This window comes from Camarhynchus parvulus, chromosome 21 (assembly GCF_901933205.1).
Source record: "Camarhynchus parvulus chromosome 21, STF_HiC, whole genome shotgun sequence".
NCBI classification, from domain to species: Eukaryota; Metazoa; Chordata; class Aves; order Passeriformes; family Thraupidae; genus Camarhynchus; species Camarhynchus parvulus.
In genome coordinates, this window is record NC_044591.1 from 1000495 (window position 1) to 1019302 (window position 18808).

An 18808-nucleotide genomic window follows, 5' to 3' on the forward strand; every position below is an offset into this window, starting at 1 on the left:
GGCCCGGCCGCGGCCGCTCCGCGCGGAAATCCCGGCGCGCTCCCGCTTCTCGCAGCCCAGGTGAGCTTCTTTGGCACGGGGGAGCCTGGAAAACCGGGAACGGGTCGGGAATGCGCGCCCGGGGGGGCTCTGGAGGGGCGGATTTGGGGTGTGTGCATCCCCGATCCCAAAAAAACCCACCAGGAAATGGTTGGATCAAAAAAAAAAACCACCCCACCTGTGGGAAAGGGTTGGATCGCAAAAATCAAAGCGTCAGGAAAGGGTTGGATCTGCCCCAAAAAGCTGCAGGAAAGGGTTGGATCCCAAAAAAATGCTGGGAAGGGATTGGATCCCAATAAAACAGCCGTGGGAAAGGGTTGGATCCTAAGAAAATAACTGCAGGAAAGGGCTGGATCCCCAAAAAAAACACCTGTGGGAAAGGGTTGGATCCCAAAAAAACCCCAAACAATGGGGAAGGGTTGGATCCCAAAAACACACCTGTGGGAAAAGGTTGGATCCCAAAAAAATAACTGCAGGAAAGGGCTGGATCCCAAATAAAACCCCAAACAATGGGGAAAGGTTGGATCCCAAAAACACACCTGTGGGAAAAGGTTGGATCCCTAGAAAATAACTGCAGGAAAGGGCTGGATCCCAAATAAAACCCCAAACAATGGGGAAGGGTTGGATCCCAAAAACACACCTGTGGGAAAAGGTTGGATCCCAAAAAAATAACTGCAGGAAAGGGCTGGATCCCAAATAAAACCCCAAACAATGGGGAAGGGTTGGATCTGCCCCAAAAAGCTGCAGGAAAGGGAAATTCCAGGAAAAACCTCCAGAAAAAAAAAAAATCACTTTAATTAAAAAAACAAAAATCCAACCAACCAAACAACAACAACAAAAAATCCTCCAGGAGAACAGCTGTAATTCCCAGGAAAAAAAGAAATCCAGAAAATTCACTTTAATTCCTAAAAAAACTCCCAGAAAATCAGTGTAAATCCGGGGGGGAAATAACTGTAAATGTCAGGAAAAATCGCTGTAAATTCCAGGATAAAACTCCAGAAAAATAATTTTAATTTCTGGGAAGAAAACCCCCAAAAATCAACAAAAAAACCCCCCAAAAACCTAAACCCCCAAAAACCCCAGGAAAATTCACTTTATTTCCAGTAAAAAAGCTCCAGAAAAATCACTTTAATTCTCAGAAGAAAAAAATCAGGAAAAATCTGTTTAATTCCCAAAAAACTCAGGAAATTTTTCTTTAATTCATGCACGCTTTTGCCGCTTCCCAAAAATAATCCGGGAAATGTTTTCCCTCCTAATGATGGGAAAAGCAGGAAAAGAGGGGGGAGGAAAAGGAGGAAAAGGAGGAAAAGCAGGAAAGGGAAGAGAAAGAAAAGGAGGAGCAGGAAAAGCAGGCAAAGGAGAAAAAGGAGGAAAAGGGGGAAAAAGAGGAGGAGGAAAAGCAGGAAAAGGGGGAAAAGGAGGAGTAGGAAAAGCGGGAGGAGGAAAAGCGGGAAAAGGAGAAAAAGGAGGAAAAGGAGGAAAAGGAGAAAAAGGAGGAAAAGGAGGAAAAGGAGGAAAAGGAGAAAAAGGAGAAAAAGGAGAAAAAGGAGAAAAAGGAGGAAAAAGAGGAGGAGGACGAGCAGGAAAAGCGGGAGGAGGAAAAGCAGGAAAAGGAAGAGGAGGAGGAAAAGGACGAAAAAGAGGAGCGGGCAAAGCAGGAGAAGCGGGAGCAGGAGAAGCGGGAAGAGCAGGAAGAGGAAAGGCAGGAAAGGAGGAGGAGGAGGAGGAAGGGGAGGAGGGAGGGCGATGATGATTCCCGAATCCCGGCATCCCTCGCTCCGCTGGCAGCGGCTCCGCGCCGGCGTTCGGGGATCGCGGCCCAGCCCCGGCGGCGGGGGAGCCGCGGAGGAGCCGCGACCCCGCGGGCAGCGCATCCGCTCCCGGCCGCGGCCCATGCGGACACCGAGCGGCGGCCGCGGCCTGCCCAGGTCAGCGCATTCCCGGCTCCCCCGAGATCCCGGGATCCGGCCGGGATCAGCCCCCGGAGCCCCCAGCGCCCGGGGCTTCTCCCGGCTGCGCTCTGCCCCGGCCATCCCCGTTTTTCCTGCCGCCCCTGCTTCCCAAAAACCCAGCCCCAAATCCTTGCATCCAGCCCCAGATCCTTGGATCCAGCCCCAGATCCCTGGATCCAGCCCCAAATCCTTGGATCCAGCCCCAAATCCTTGGATCCGTCCACAAATCCTTGGATCCATCCCCAGATCCCTGGATCCAGCCCCAAATCCTTGGATCCATCCCCAGATCCCTGGATCCAGCCCCAAATCCTTGGATCTGTCCCCAAATCCCTGGATCCAGCCCCAAATCCCCGTTTCCATCCCCGAATTCCTGCATCCAGAGGTTTTCCCGGTGGGCAGAGCTGTCACAGCCATTCCCGATTTTCCTGCTGCCCCTGCTTCCCAAAAATCCGCCCCGAATCCCTGGATACACCTGGAAATCGCCATTCCCACCCCCAAATCCATGGATTCACCCAGAAATTCCCATTCCCACCCAGAAATCCCCATTCTGACCCCAAATCTCTGGATCCTCCCCCCAAATCCATGGATCCACCCAGAAATCCCTGGATCCACCCCCAAATCCGTGGGTCCAGCCCCAGATCCCTGGATCCAGCCCCAAATCCTTGGATCCAGCCCCAAATCCTTGGATCCGTCCACAAATCCTTGGATCCAGCCCCAAATCCTTGGATCCGTCCGCAAATCCTTGGATCCAGCCCCAGATCCCTGGATCCAGCCCCAAATCCTTGGATCCATCCCCAGATCCCTGGATCCAGCCCCAAATCCTTGGATCTGTCCCCAAATCCCTGGATCCAGCCCCAGATCCCTGGATCCAGCCCCGAATCCCCGTTTCCATCCCCGAATTCCTGCATCCAGAGGTTTTCCCGGTGGGCAGAGCTGTCACAGCCATTCCCGATTTTCCTGCTGCCCCTGCTTCCCAAAAATCCGCCCCGAATCCCTGGATACACCTGGAAATCGCCATTCCCACCCCCAAATCCATGGATTCACCCAGAAATTCCCATTCCCACCCAGAAATCCCCATTCTGACCCCAAATCTCTGGATCCTCCCCCCAAATCCATGGATCCACCCAGAAATCCCCATTCCCACCCCAAACCCATGGATCCACCCGGAAATCCCTGGATCCACCCCCCAAATCCGTGGGTCCGCCCCCAAATCCATGGATTCTCCCAGAAATTCCCATTCCCACCCCAAATCCATGGATCCACCCCCAATTCCATGGATCCACCCAGAAATTCTCATTCCCACCCCAAATCTCTGGATCCTCCTGGAAATCCCTGGATCCATCCTCAAATCCATGGATCTACCTCCAAATCCATGGATCCACCTGGAAATCCCCATTCCCACCCCAAATCCTTGGATTCTCCCAGAAATTCCCATTCCCACCCCAAATCTCTGGATCCTCCCCCAAATCCATGGATTCACCCAGAAATTCCCATTCCCACCCCAAATCCATGGATCCACCCAGAAATTCCCATTCTGACCCCAAATCTCTGGATCCCACCCCAAATCCATGGATCCACCCAGAACTTCCCATTCCAACCCCAAATCCATGGATCCTCCCCCAAATCCATGGATCCACCCAGAAATCCCCATTCCCACCCCAAATCCATGGATCATCCTGGAAATCCCCGTTCCCATCCCAAATCCATGGATTCTCCTAGAAATCCCCATTCCAGCCCCAAATCCACGGATCCTCCCCCAAATCCATGGATTCTCCCAGAAATTCCATTCCAACCCCAAATCCATGGATCCACCTGGAAATCCCTGGATCCATCGCCAAATTCATGGATTCACCCAGAAATTCCCATTCCCACCGCAAATCCTGCTATCCAGAGGTTTTCATGTTGGGATGAGCCCCAGCTGTTCCTGCTGTTATTCCCGCTTAAAAATTCCCAGTTTTTCCCTTAGGATTGGATTTAAAACTCCCAAAAAGCCGGGAATGGTAACAAAAGTAAAGGGAATTTTGGGACAAATAAAGGGGATTTGGGGCCAAATGGCAGGAATTTTTTTTTGTAAATAAAGGGAATTTTTGGGGCCAAATGAAAGGGAGTTTTGGGGAAAATAAAGGGAATTTTGGGGGAAAATAAAGGGAATTTTTGGGGCCAAATGAAAGGGAGTTTTGGGGAAAATAAAGGGAATTTTGGGGGAAAATAAAGGGAATTTTTTGGGGTCAAATGGAGGGGAATTTGGGGAAGATAAAGGGGATTTTGGGGAAGATTATTATTTATTTATTCCCAGTTATTTATTGCTGGGATCAGCAGCAGGGTGGGGCCAATTCCCAGCGAATCCCACTGGGATGGATCCCAAATTTCCTGTTGGGATGGATCCTGAATTTCCTGCTGGAAGGGATCCCAGATTTCCTACAGGGTTGGATCCTGGATTCCCCACTGGGATGGATCCTGGATTTCCCCCGCACTGTTCCCAATCCCTGATCCAATCCCAGCGGGATGGATCCTGGGATGATCCTGGGATGGATCCAGATCCTTGGGATGATCCCAGGATGGATCTGGATCCCTGGGATGGTCCGTGGGATGATCCTGGGTTGGATCTGGATCCACGGGAAGGGCTCAGGATGATCCTGAGATGGATCCAGATCCTTGGGATGATCCCTGGGATGGATCTGGATCCATGGGATGATCCCAGGGTGGATCCAGATCCTTGGGAAGGGCTCAGGATGATCCTGGGATGGATCCAGATCCATCCTGGGATGATCCCTGGGGTGATCCCTGGATGGATCTGGATCCCTGGGATGGTCCCTGGGATGATCCTGGGTTGGATCTGGATCCACGGGAAGGGCTCAGGATGATCCTGGGATGGATCCAGATCCTTGGAATGGTCCCTGGGATGGATCTGGATCTCTGGGATGATCCCTGGGGTGATCCCTGGATGGATCTGGATCCTTGGGATGGTCCCTGGATGATCCCAGGATGGATCTGGATCCCTGGGATGGTCCCAGGGTGGATCCAGATCCACGGGAAGGGCTCAGGATGATCCTGGGATGGATCCAGATTCGTCCTGGGATCATCCCTGGGATGATCCTGGGATGGATTTGGATCTCTGGGATGGTTCCAGGGTGGATCTGGATCCCTGGGATGGTCCCTGGGATGATCCTGGGTTGGATCTGGATCCCTGGATGATCCCTGGATGATCCCTGGATGGTCCCAGGATGGATCTGGATCCCTGGGATGATCCCTGGATGATCCCGGGGCGGATCCATCAGCCGCTCCCCCAGGCAGCAGCTCGGGTGCCAGGGATAAAAATATCCCAGGATAAAAATATCCCGGGATGGGAGAGGCCAGGCTGGGCCGGGGTTTGGGTCCCGCTGCTCCCGGGGCTGGGGCCTCCTTGGGAATCTCCATTCCCAGGGATCTTCCCATCCCAACATCCTTGGCGTCTCCTGCATCCCCTTTTTCCTGCCCCACTTCATTCCCATGCATCCTGCTTCCCATTGTTTTTCCTCTCCTGATTGATTTCCATGGATCCCTTGCAGCTCCCAAACCTCCACATTCCCGGGGACGATTCCTGGATTATCCCTGGGTTATCCTCAATCCCGATTTTCCTCTCCCAGTGCATTTCCATGGATTCCCGCTTCCCAGTTTTCCTCTCCCAGTGTATTTCCATGGATTCCCAATCCCGATTTTCCTCTCCCAGTGTATTTCCATGGATTCCTCAATCCTGATTTTCCACTCCCAGTGGATTTCCATGGATTCCTCAATCCCGATTTTCCTCTCCCAGTGTATTTCCATGGATTCCTCAATCCTGATTTTCCACTCCCAGTGGATTTCCATGGATTCCCGCTTCCCAATTTTCCTCTCCCAATGGATTTCCATGGATTCCTGAATCCCGATTTTCCTCTCCCAGTGTATTTCCATGGATTCCCGCTTCCCGAATTTTCCTCTCCCAGTGGATTCCCATGGATTCCTGAATCCCGATTTTCCTCTCCCAGTGTATTTCCATGGATTCCTCAATCCCGATTTTCCTCTCCCGCTTCATCTCCATGGATCCCCAGCAGCTCCTGGGAATCCCATTCCCCATTCCCCATTCCCACCCCTGCATTTTCCCGCTTCCCGCTCTCCCCCTCCCCGTGCATTCCCACAGATTCCCGTTTTTCCCTCATCCCATGGGATCCCTTTCGCTCCTGGGATGTTCCCACCCCTGCCCGTGCGGAACACTCCGGGAAAAATCCCTTTTCCCCTTGGATCTGTCCCAATCCCAGGATTATTTTGGAGGCCTGGGATAAATCCGGGCTGGGCTGAGCTCAGCGCTCCAAACGGGAGTGACCTTGTCCCTGGATAAATTTGGGATGGGCCGCGATTCCCGCTGGGAGAGGGACCCACAGCGGGAAGGGGCCGGATCCCAATCCCGACCCCAATCCCGGGGTTGTTTTTCCAGAGGATTCCCAACTTTGAGGCTTTTTCTGGAGCTGCAGGAACTGGGAATTCTCGGTGTCCCAGGAACCTCCGGTTCCGAAACTCCCCTGGGATTTTGGGGATTCTTCTCCTGTTTTTTCTGGATTCTTCTCCTGGGATTTTGGAAATTCTTGTCCTGGTTTTTGTGGATTCATCTCCCATTTTTTTGTGGATTGCTCTCCTGGTTTTTTTTGTGGATTCATCTCCTGGTTTTTGGAGATTGTTCTCCTGGGTTTTTGTGGATTCATCTGGTTTTTTTGGGGATTTTTCCCTCCCACTTTTTGGGGATTCTTCTCCTGTTTTTCTGGGGGATTCTTCTCCCATTTTTTTGGGGATTCTTCTCCCATTTTTTTGGGGGGGATTGATCTCCTGGATTTTTGTGGATTCATCTGTTTTTTTGGGGGATTTTTCCCTCCCAGTTTTTGGGGATTCTTCTCCCGTGTTTTTTTGGCGATTCTTCTCCTGGGATTTTGGAAATTCCTCTCCCATTTTTTTGTGGATTCATCTGGTTTTTTGGGGGGATTTTCCCTCCCAATTTTTGGGGATTCTCCTCCCAGTTTTTGTGTATTGGTCTGGTTTTTTTTTTTTCTGGATTCATCTATTTTTTGGGGGGATTTTTCTCCCATTTTTTTGGGGGGATTCTTCTCCCAGTTTTTGTGGGATTGATCTCCTGGTTTCCGGTGGATCCTGGATTTCTGGCTCGCTTGGCGTCGCATCCACAGGGAAAATTCCCAGGTGGGGTGACCCAGGAGAGGTTCCCACTCCAGGAAAAGAATTCCAGGAGGGAAAATCCCAACTTTTCCCGGGATCATCCCTTGGGAGCAGCCCGAGGCTCCGACCTTGCCGCCGTGCCCGGTGCCCTCCAGGCGCTCTCGGCTTTCCGGGCGGATGCTCCATCGATCGCTGCATCGATCCCGGACGGATCCTGGCGCTTCCCGCCCTTCCCTGGGAGCAGGACCCGCAATTCCCGGGATAAATTCTCCCTGAGCCATTCCCAGCTCCCTGTCCGAGCTGGAGCCCCACTTGGATCCATCCCGCTGGAGCCCCCTGGTCCTTTCCAGGGCTGGGATTGGGGCTGATCCCCCTTTTCCAACCCTTTCCCCCTTTTCCAACCCCTTTTCCCCCTTCCCCAACCCATTTTCCCCATTCCCAACCCTTTTCCCACCCTTACCCAACCGTTCTCCCTCCTTTCCCGACCCTTTTCCCCCTTTCCCAACCCTTTTCCCCCCATTCCCAACCCCTTTTCCCTGTTTTCCGCAGGAACGCCCCTGGAGCAGCTGAGCCCCCCCCGCCATGGCCTCGCCCCCCCCGCCCGCAGTAGGTACTGTCAGCCTCGCCTTCGGGAATTGGGGATTTTTGGGGATTTTTGGGGATTTTTGGGGATTTTGGGACAGCCAGCCCGGGCTGGGAAGGAGGGAGCAGCACCCAGGGTATCCCGGATATCCCAGCTGGAGCCTCTCGGGATTGGGAAAACACGGAGGGCTCTTGGGTCCTGGGGGGTGCTGGTCCTGTTCTCTGTCCCTGCCTCCCTGGTTCCCTATGTCTTTGTCCCTGATTCCCTGTTTCTGTGATTCCCCATTTCCCTGTCCCTATTTCCCCTGGTTCCCTGATTCCCCGTTTCCCTATTGCCCTGTTCCCCGATTCCCCGTTTCCCTGATTCTCTATTTCCCTGATTCCCTATTTCTCTGTTCCCCTATTTCCCTGATTCCCTATTTCCCTGTTCCCCTATTTCCCTATTCCCCTAATTCCCTGATTCCTCGTTTCCCTATTTCCCTGTTCCCTGATTCCCTATTTCCCTGTTCCCTGATTCCCTATTTCCCTGTTCCCCATTTCCCTATTCCCCTATTTCCCTGATTCCCTATTTCCCTATTTCCCTGTTCCTTGATTCCCTATTTCCCTGTTCCCCTATTTCCCTGTTCCATGATTCCCTATTTCCCTGTTCCCCTATTTCCCTATTTCCCTATTCCCCTAATTCCCTGATTCCCTATTTCCCTGTTCCCCATTCCCCTATTTCCCTGTTCCCCTATTTCCCTGTTCCATGATTCCCTATTTCCCTATTTCCCTATTCCCCTAATTCCCTGATTCCCTATTTCCCTGTTCCCCATTCCCCTATTTCCCTGTTTCCCCGGTTCCCTATTTCCCTGTTTCCCCAGTTCCCTCCCTCCATTCCCAGTGTCCGTTCCCTTCCCATCCCTCTCCCTCCCCTTTCCCTCCCGTTCTCCACCTCCCCCTTTTCCCTCTCCTCCTCCATCCCCTGTGGACGTGCCAGCCTGGCCAGGGAGAGGCAGGCAGCTGGATGCGCTTTCCCATGGAATGGTCCGGGAAGTTTTAGGGGGGCAGAGAGGGGGAATTGTAAATGAATGGTAAAAAACCCGCGGGTGGTGTTTGTTTGGAGCAATGGTAAAAAACCCGCGGGTGGTGTTTGTTGGGAACAAGCCGTTTCCTTCAGATGATGTTCACCCCAAAGGGCTCTCCTCAATTAGCCACTCGTGTGAGATGTGTCGATTAAGTGACCAATCAGGTGCACCAGGCCAGGGTATAAAAAGGGGTTCCAGTAAACTGGGGGGCTTCTGGCCTGGGGTCTGTGTCATTCCTGATGCCATGGTCCCAATCCCCCTTTTCCCCCTACATCCCCATTTCTGTCGCCCTTCCCTGCTTTTTCCATCCCCATTCTCCTCCTCCATCTCCTTTTCTTCTCCCTCCTTTTTCTCCATCCCCCTTCTCATTTTCCTCCCCCTCCGTCCATTTTGCCCCCTCCATCTCCATCTCCATCCCCTCCTTCCTCCTCTTCCTCCATCCCCCTTTTCCTCCTCAATCTCTGCCCCCGTTCCCCTCCATCTCCTCCTCCCCCTTTTCCTCCCTCCTCCATCTCCATCCCCCTTTTCCTCCTCCGTCCCCTTTTCCATCCTCCATTTCCATCCCCTTCCCTGGTTTTCTCCATTCCCATTCTCCTCCTCTGTCCCTTTTTTTCCATCCTCTTCCTCCATCTCCCTCCTCTGTCTCCTCCCTTGCCTTTCCCTTCATCCTCCTCCTCTTCCTCCACCTCCACCCCCCTTCTCCCTCCCACTTTATCTCCATCCCCCTTCTATTCCATCTCCCTTTTTCCATCTCCTCCATTTCCTCTATCTGCTTTTCCATCTCCTCCATCTCCTGCATCCTCCTTTTCCCTCCTTTGTCTCCATCTCCCTTCTTTTCCATCCATCCCTTTTTTCCTCCATCCCTTTTTTTCTCCATCCCTTTTTTCCATCCATCCCCCATCCATCCCCCATCCATCCATCCATCCATCCATCCGTCCGTCCGTCCGTCCGTCCGTCCGTCCATCCATCCATCCATCCATCCATCCATCCCCCATCCATCCCCCATCCATCCATCCATCCATCCATCCATCCATCCGTCCGTCCGTCCGTCCATCCATCCATCCATCCATCCATCCATCCATCCATCCATCCATCCATCCACCATCCATCCATCCATCCATCCATCCATCCATCCATCCATCCATCCATCCATCCATCCCCATCCATCCATCCATCCATCCATCCATCCATCCATCCATCCATCCATCCATCCATCCATCCCCATCCATCCATCCATCCATCCATCCATCCATCCATCCATCCATCCATCCATCCATCCATCCATCCATCCATCCATCCCTTTTTTCCCCCATCCCCTCCCCATCCCTCCCCATCCCCGTTTCCCACTCTCCCATGCCCCATTCCATGTTTTCCCTCACAGGATCTGCCCCGGATCCCCCCAGCCCCGCGGGGATGGAGGAGCTGGGCCAGGCCTTCGACTTCGAGGACAGCGAGGAGGAGGAGGAGGAGGAGGGGGAGGACGAGGACTCGGATTCGGGAGCCGATCCCTGCCCTGATCCCGGAGCCATCCCAGAGCCGATCCCAGAGCCGATCCCGGAGCCGATCCCGGTGCTGACGTCGCTCTCCAGGCGCCCCCGCGCCGGCGGCGCCCACCCAGCTCCGGTGAGAGCATTCCTGGGACTCTTGGTGTGGAATTCCTGTTCATTCCCAGTGCAGAATTCCCCGTATTCCCTTGTGGAATTCCTGTTCATTCCCGGTGCGGAATTCCCGGTATTCCCAGTGTGGAATTCCTGCTCATTCCCAGTACAAAATTCCTGCTTATTCCTGGTATGGAGATCCCGGTATTCCCCTGTGGAATTCCTGGTCGTTCCCAGTGTGGAATTCCCAGTATTCCCCTGTGGAACTCCTGTTTATTCCCGGTGCAGAATTCCCCGTATTCCCAGTGTGGAATTCACAGTATTCCCAGTGTGGAATTCCTGTTCATTCCCAGTGTGGAATTTCCAGTATTCCCTTGTGGAATTCCTGTTCATTCCCAGTGTGGAATTCCCGGTGTTCCCAGTGTGGAATTCCCCCTCATTCCCATGTGGAATTCCCAGTATTCTCTTATGGAATCCCCACTCATTCCCAGTATGAAATTCCTGCTTATTCCTGGTATGGAGATCCTGGTATTCCCAGTGTGGAATTCCCAGTATTCCCCTGTGGAACTCCGGTTCATTCCTGGTATGGAATTCCCCGTATTCCTTTGTGGAATTCCTGCTCATTCCCGATGCAGAATTCCCAGTATTCCCTTGTGGAATTCCTGCTCATTCCCAGTGTGGAATTCCCAGTATTCCCAGTGTGGAATTCCTGTTCATTCCTGGTATGGAATTCCTGGTATTCCCAGTGTGGAATTCCCCCTCATTCCCATGTGGAATTCCCAGTATTCCCTTATGGAATTCCCACTCATTCCCAGTATGAAATTCCTGCTTATTCCTGGTATGGAGTTCCTGGTATTCCCGGTGTGGAATTCCCAGTATTCCCCTGTGGAACTCCGGTTCATTCCTGGTATGGAATTCCCCGTATTCCCTTGTGGAATTCCTGCTCATTCCCGATGCAGAATTCCTGCTCATTCCCCGTGTGGAATTCCCACTATTCCCAGTGTGGAATTCCCATTCATTCCCAGTGCAGAATTCCCAGTATTCCCAGTGTGGAATTCCCAGTATTCCTATGTGGAATTCCTGCTCCTTCCTGGTGTGGAATTCCCGCTCATTCCCAGTATGGAATTCCTGCTTATTCCTGGTATGGAGATCCCAGTATTCCCATGTGGAATTCCCAGTGTTCCCAGTGTGGAATTCCCAGTATTCCCCTGTGGAACTCCTGTTCATTCCCACTGCAGAATTCCCAGTGTGGAATTCCTGTTCATTCCCAGTGTGGAATTCCCAGTATTCTCTTACAGAATTCCCACTCATTCCCAGTATGAAATTCCTGCTTATTCCTGGTATGGAGTTCCCGGTATTCCCAGTGTGGAATTCCCAGTATTCCCCTGTGGAATTCCTGCTCATTCCCGGTGTGGAATTCCTGATATTCCCATGTGGAATTCCTGATATTCCCAGTATTCCTGGTACATCCTGGGGTGCTGACGCTGATTCTCTTTGCTTTCCTTCCCCGCAGAAGGGCTGGAGCCGGAGACCCAGGAAGGGTGAGTGGGATTTGGGGAATTTTGTGGGATTTCCTGGGAATTTTGGGGGGTTCTGGTGGGATTTGGGGCATTTCCTGGGAATTTGGGGGGTTCTGGTGGGATTTGGGGCATTTAGTGGGATTTCCAGGGAATTTTGGGGGGTTCTGGTGGGATTTGGGGCATTTTGTGGGATTTCCTGGGAATTTGGGGGTTCTGGTGGGATTTGGGGCATTTTGTAGGATTTCCCGGGAGTTTTGGGATTCTGGTGGGATTCCAGGAAGTTTCCTGGGATTTCCAAGGAGTTTCTTGGGATTTTGGCGGGGGTTTCAGGAGGTTTTGGTGGGAATTCCGGGAGTTCTGGTGGGATCTTGGGTCCCGTGATGGATCTCTGGGATCCGTCCCCTCCGTTTGGTGTCGCAGCTGCTACCGTGCCTCAGTTTCCCCCAGCTTCTCTGCATTTCAAAGAGCTCCGAGCTGGAGGGCTCTGGGATTTTGGGATCTTTCCCATCACCCCTGAGCGTGTCGGCAGAACATCCCTAAAAACCTGGGAACGACCCTAAATCCTGGGATCCCAAGGAGCAGATGGTGGGGGGGTGTGAAATTCCTGTAAAAAATTCCTTATTTTGCTCCTGTGGTGGGAATGGGGGTGACAGCGGGTGGGAGCTTTGGGAGCCCCCGATCCCGGGGGATTTGCCCTCGATCCTGAGGGGTTTTTCCCTGGAATGCTCCCGCAGGATCCCGGCACAGGTGAGCAATGGCGAAGCCGGAGGAGATTCCCAGATCCGGACCCGCACCTGGAAAAGGGAGAGCATCTGCCGAGGTGGGGAAAGGCTGGGATTGAACCCCCGGGATTAAACCTCTGGGATAACCCCTGGGATTAAACCTCTGGGATAACCCTCGGGATAACCCCTGGGATTAAACCCCTGAGATTAAACCCCTGGGATTAACCCTTGGGATTAACCCTTGGGATAATCCCCCAGGATAACCCCTGGGATTAACACTTGGGATAACGCCCTGGGATTAACCCTTGGGATAACCTCCCGGGATAACCCCTGGGATTAACACTTGGGATAACCCCTGGGATTAAACCCCTGGGATTAAACCCCTGGGATTAACCCTTGGAATAACCCCCCGGGATAACCCCTGGGATTAACCCTTGGGATTAACCCTTGGGATAACCTCTGGGATTAAACCCCCAGGATAACCCTGGGATAACCCCCAGGATAACCCCTGGTAGGATCGGGAAGGTTTCTGCACCCCGTTGGGGTCCTGGGCTGCTGATCCCGATCCCAATCCTGATCCCAATCCCGATCCCAATCCCGATCCCAATCCTGATCCCAATCCCGATCCCAATCCCGCTCCCGGTGTTCCCAGGGGAGCGTTTCTCCTTCCCGGAGGTGGAGGATGAGGTCATCTATGACGACGTTCCCTGCGAGGGCCTGGACGTGGATCAGGACGCTACGGGAGCGCTCTTCCTGCTTTTCCAGCCGGGAGCCGCCTCTTCCCGGTTTTCCAGGGGCCCCCATCCCGTTTTCTGTCAAGAGGGGATGGGAGTCCCATCCTCCAGGAGGCTGTGGGTGGGAATAACCAGGGAAATCCCGGGATCTGGGAGGGATGGAGCTGCTCCCAGAGGGCTGCAGGACCCCGAGGGTTCCAGAGAATGGGAATTCTGGGGTTGTGCACTAGGATTCCCCAATTCCCAAAATTCTCCTTCCTTCCTCATTCCTCTATCCCCCTCATTCCTGTCGCTCCCAGGGGATCAGTTTCCCCTGGATTCACCCATCCATCCTGGAGTGCTCCCAGCTCCCTTCCAAAGAGTCAAAGCCCAGAATTCCCACGGTTTGGGAGCGCAGGGGAAAGCGGGAATGGAGCGGGAAAAGTGGGAGTGGAGCGGGAACGGGAATGGAGCGGGAATGGAGCGGGAATTGAGTGGGGATGGGAATGGAGCAGGAATGGAGCAGGGATTGGAATGGAGCAGGAATGGGAATGGAGGGGGGATGGCACAGGGATGGGAATGGAGCGTGAGTGGAGCAGGAATGGAGTGGGAGTAGGGACGGAGCACGAATGGGGATGGGAATGGAGCCGGGGTGGGAATGGGGATGGGGATAGAGCAGGAATGGGAATGGAGCAGGAATGGGAATGGAGCAGGGATGGAGGGGGGATGGAATGGGAATGAGTGAGAATGGCGCAGGGATGGAGCGGGAATAGGGATGGAGCACGAATGGGGATGGAAATGGAGTGGGGATGGGAATGGGGATGGGAATGGATTGGGGATGGGAATGGGGATGGGAATGGATTGGGGATGGGAATGGATTGGGGATGGGAATGCAGCGGGAAGGTAATGGGAATGCATTGGGAATGGGGATGCATTGGGAATGGGAATGCATTGGGAATGGAATGGGGATGCATTGGGAATGGGAATGCATTGGGGATGGAATGGGAATGCATTGGAAATGGAATGGGGATGCATTGGGAATGGGAATACATTGGGAATGGGGATGCATTGGGGATGCATTGGGAATGGAGATGCATTGGGAATGGAATGCAATGGGGATGCATTGGGAATTGCCGGCCGGCAGGCGCGGGGCTGATCTACGCCGAGGTGCAGCGTGGGGAGGGGACGCGCCTGGGGCAGGACCTGGGCTGGAGCTCCAGCGAGTTCGAGAGCTACAGCGAGGGCGAGTCCGGAGAGGAATCCCGGCCGAATGCGCGCGCGGGACGCCAAGCCGCCGGGGGCCAGCGCCAAGGTACCCATCCCTTTGGAACCCTCATCCACCCCTTGGAACCCTCATCCATCCTTCCTTGGAACCGTTATCCATCCCTCCTTGGAACCCTCATCCATCCCTTTGGAACCCTCATCCATCCCTCCTTGGAACCCTCATCCATCCCTTGGAACCCTCATCCATCCCTCCTTGGAACCCTCATCCATCCCTCCTTGGAACCCTCATCCATCCATTTAGAACCCTCATCCATCCCTCCTTGGAACCCTCATCCATCCCTTTGGAACCCATCCATCCCTCCTTGGAACCCCTCATCCATCCCTTTGGAACCTCATCCATCCCCTTGAACCCCATCCATCCCTTGAACCCCATCCATCCCTGGAACCCCATCCATCCCCCTTGAACCCCATCCATCCTTTAGAACCCATCCACTCTTGGAACCCCATCCACCCCTTGGAACCCTCCTCTTTTGAATATCCTCCTTGGAACCCTCATCCATCCCTTTGGAACCCTCATCCATCCCTCCTTGGAACCCTCATCCATCCCTTGGAACCCTCATCCATCCCTCCTTGGAACCCTCATCCATCCCTCCTTGGAACCCTCATCCATCCATTTAGAACCCTCATCCATCCCTCCTTGGAACCCTCATCCATCCCTTTGGAACCCTCATCCATCCCTCCTTGGAACCCTCATCCATCCCTTCGGAACCCTCATCCATCCCTCCTTGGAACCCTCATCCATCCATTTGGAACCCTCATCCATCCCTTTGGAACCCTCATCCACCCCTTTGGAACCCTCATCCATCCCTTTGGAATCTTCATCCATCCCTTTGGAACCCTCATCCATCCCTTTGGAACACTCATCCATCCCTTGGAACACTCATCCATCCCTTTGGAATTCTCATCCTGGCTTTTCCCGGGATTCTCCTGCATGGAGGCACCGGAGCATCCCGCATCATCCAGTTTTTCCTGGAATTTTCTTTCCGGTTTCCTCCTTCCCTTTTAATTTCCCCCTGCTGGAGCCTCTCCCTGCCTTTCCCTGCTGTTCCTGCACTCCCTGCTCCATCCCAGGAATTTTGGATTTTTGCTGCTGTCTTGTTTGGGAGATTTGATTTTGGGGGTGTCCCTGCTGTTCCTGCACTCCCTGCTCCATCCCAGCTGGAATTCTGGGATTTTTGGGATGATTCCTCCTGCTTTTGGGGCTCTCCCTGCTTTTCCCTTTCCTGCATTCCCTGCTCCATCCCAGCTGGAATTTCGGGGTCATTTCTCCTGTTTTTGAGCCTCTCTCTGCCTTTCCCTGCTCCTGCTGCATTCCCTGCTCCATCCCAGCTGGCATTTCAGGATTTTTGGGATCATTCCTCCTGGTTTTGATCCTCTCCCTGTCTTTCCCTGTTTCTGCCCTCCCTGCTTGCTCCCAGACAGGATTTTTGGGATGATTTCTTTCATTTTTGAGCCTTTCCCTGCTGTTCCTGCACTCCCTGCTCCATCCCAGCTGGAATTCCGGGATTTTTGGGATGATTTCTCCTGCTTTTGGGGCTCTCCCTGCTTTTCCCTTTCCTGCATTCCCTGCTTCATCCCAGCCAGAATTCCAGGATGATTTCTCCTGCTTTTGAGCCTTTCCCTGCTCCTGCATTCCCTGCTCCATCCCAGCTGGAATTTCGGGGTCATTTCTCCTGTTTTTGAGCCTCTCTCTGCCTTTCCCTGCTCCTGCTGCACTCCCTGCTCCATCCCAGCTGGCATTTCGGGATTTTTGGGATCATTCCTCCCATTTCTGAGCCTTTCCCTGCCTGCTCCCGGCCGGAATCCCGGGCTGCCGCCGCCGTTCCCTGCTCCTCTGGGATGATCTCTCCTGTTTTTTTGCATTTGCTGCCTCCTGGGAATCTCTGCTCTGCCGCTCTCCCGCTTTGCTTTGGCCTCAGCTCTCTCCAGACCTCCATAAACTCAAGGAAAAATGCGCCAGGACTAAGCGGGAGCTCCTGGCTCTCAGAGTTGGGGGGAAGGAAATGCAGGAGCTGAAGCACAAATCCGATTGGAAGGTACCGACCCCGTCCCGCATCCCGAAATTCCCCAAAATCCCCGGCCTGGGGGGGATGAAATTCCCTCGTGGATCCAGGCTGGGCCCGTCCTGTTCCTGTCCCAGAAAATCAGCCTGGAGCTGCTGGGGTGCCGCTCGTGTCCGGCGGCGCCTGGGGCTTCCCAAGACATCGGAATTCGGGGATTCGGGAATTCTGGAAGTAAATCATGAGTTCAGGAATTTGGGAGAAAAATTATGAGTTCAGGAATTCAGGAAGAAAATGATGAGTTTAGGAATTCAGGAAGGAATTCAGGAAGAAAATGATGAGTTCAGGAATTCTGGAAGAAAATAATGAGTTCAGGAATTCAGGAAGGAATTCAGGAATTCGGGAAGGAATTCAGGAAAAAATTCAGGAAGAAAATGATGAGTTCAGGAATTGAGAAAGAAAATTATGAGTTCAGGAAGAAAATGATGAGTTCAGGAATTCAGGAGGAAAATTATGAGTTCAGGAATTTGGGAAGGAATTCAGGAATTCGGGAAAGAATTCAGGAATTTGGAAAAGAATTCAGGAATTTGGGAAGGAATTCGGGAAGGAATTCAGGAATTTAGGAGGAAAATGATGAGTTCAGGAATTCGAGAAAGAATTCAGGAATTTGGAGAGGAATTCAGGAAGAAATTCAGGAAGAAAATCATAAGTTCGGGAATTCAGGAAGGAATTCAGGAATTCAGGAAGGAATTCAGGAAGAAATTCAGGAAGAAAATGATGAGTTCAGGAATTCAGGAGGAAAATTATGAGTTCAGGAATTCGGGAAAGAATTCAGGAATTCGGGGAGGAATTCAGGAAGAAATTCAGGAAGAAAATCATGAATTCAGGAAAGAATTCAGGAAGAAAATGATGAGTTCAGGAATTCGAGGAGGAATTCAGAAAGAAATTCAGGAAGAAAATCATGAGTTCGGAAATTCAGGAAGGAATTCAGGGATTCAGGAAGGAATTCAGGAAAAAAATAATGAGTTCAGGAATTCGAGAAGGAATTCAGGAAGAAAATTATGAGTTCAGGAATTCAGGAAGGAATTCAGGAATTCTGGAAGAAAATGATGAGTTCAGGAATTCGGGAAGGAATTCAGGAATTCGGGAAGAAAATAATGAGTTGAGGAATTTGGGAAGGAATTCAGGAATTTGGGAAGGAGTTCAGGAAGAAAATCATGAGTTCAAGAAAGAACTCAGGAATTTGGGAAGGAATTCAGGAAAAAAGTAATGAGTTCAGGAATTTGGGAAGGAATTCAGGAAGGAATTCAGAAAGAAAATAATGAGTTCGGGAATTCGGGAAGAAAATGATGAGTTCAGGAATTCAGGAAAGAATTCAGGAATTTGGAAAAGAATTCAGGAATTCAGGAAGGAATTCAGGAAAAAAGTAATGAGTTCAGGAATTTGGGAAGGAATTCCTGAAGGAATTTACAAGGCAAGGAATTCAGGAATTCAGGAAGGAGAATTTTGGGAATTGTGGAACCTCAGGGCCGAGCCTTTCCCACCCCACCCCATCCCAGCTGGTATTCCATGGGGTAGAACTGCTGGGATTTGGGGTGGAACTGTCAGATTTGAGGTACAACACTGTGATTTAGTGTAGAAGTGTCAGATTTAGGGTACAACATTGGGATTTAGGTTAGAAATGCTGGGATTTGGGGCAGAACTGTCAGATTTGGGGTAGAACCCCAGGATTTGGGGTAAAACTCTTGGATTTGGAGTAGAAATGCTGGGATTTGGGGCAGAACTGTCAGATTTGGGGTAGAACCCCAGTATTTGCGGTAAAACTCTTGGATTTGGGGTAAAACTCTTGGATTTGGGGTAGAACTGCTGGGATTTGGGGTGGAACTGTCAGATTTGAGGTACAACACTGATTTAGTGTAGAACTGTCAGATTTAGGGTACAACATTGGGATTTAGGTTAGAAATGCTGGGATTTGGGGCAGAACTGTCAGATTTGGGGTAGAACCGCAGGATTTGGGGTAAAACTCTTGGATTTGGGGTAGAACTGCTGGGATTTGGGGCAGAACTCTAAGATTTGGGGTAGAACCCCAGGATTTGGGGTAAAACTCTTGGATTTGGAGTAGAAGTGCTGGGATTTGGGGCAGAACTGTCAGATTT

At 52.2% G+C, this 18808-nt stretch overlaps 1 protein-coding gene across 1 annotated transcript; it reads left to right on the forward strand.

The window, feature by feature from the left end:
• The first annotated feature begins 1785 nt into the window (after positions 1 to 1785).
• LOC115912458 (rho guanine nucleotide exchange factor 10-like protein) lies at positions 1786 to 16897 on the forward strand. The gene is made up of 8 exons (XM_030964031.1): positions 1786 to 1967; positions 10341 to 10438; positions 11927 to 11954; positions 12668 to 12753; positions 13308 to 13390; positions 14512 to 14680; positions 16582 to 16688; positions 16793 to 16897. The coding sequence occupies exons 1-8, from the start codon at positions 1786 to 1788 to the stop codon at positions 16895 to 16897; spliced, it is 858 nt and encodes a 285-aa protein (XP_030819891.1).
• The last annotated feature ends 1911 nt before the right edge of the window (positions 16898 to 18808 follow it).

Excerpts from the sequence above, each read along its gene's own strand:
- LOC115912458 (XM_030964031.1), top strand. The coding sequence starts at position 1,786 with ATGATGATTCCCGAATCCCGGCATCCCTCGCTCCGCTGGCAGCGGCTC. Across the intron at positions 11,955-12,667 it reads GAGCCGGAGACCCAGGAAGG|GATCCCGGCACAGGTGAGCA; the intron begins GTGAGTGGGATT and ends ATGCTCCCGCAG. Across the intron at positions 12,754-13,307 it reads AAGGGAGAGCATCTGCCGAG|GGGAGCGTTTCTCCTTCCCG; the intron begins GTGGGGAAAGGC and ends CGGTGTTCCCAG.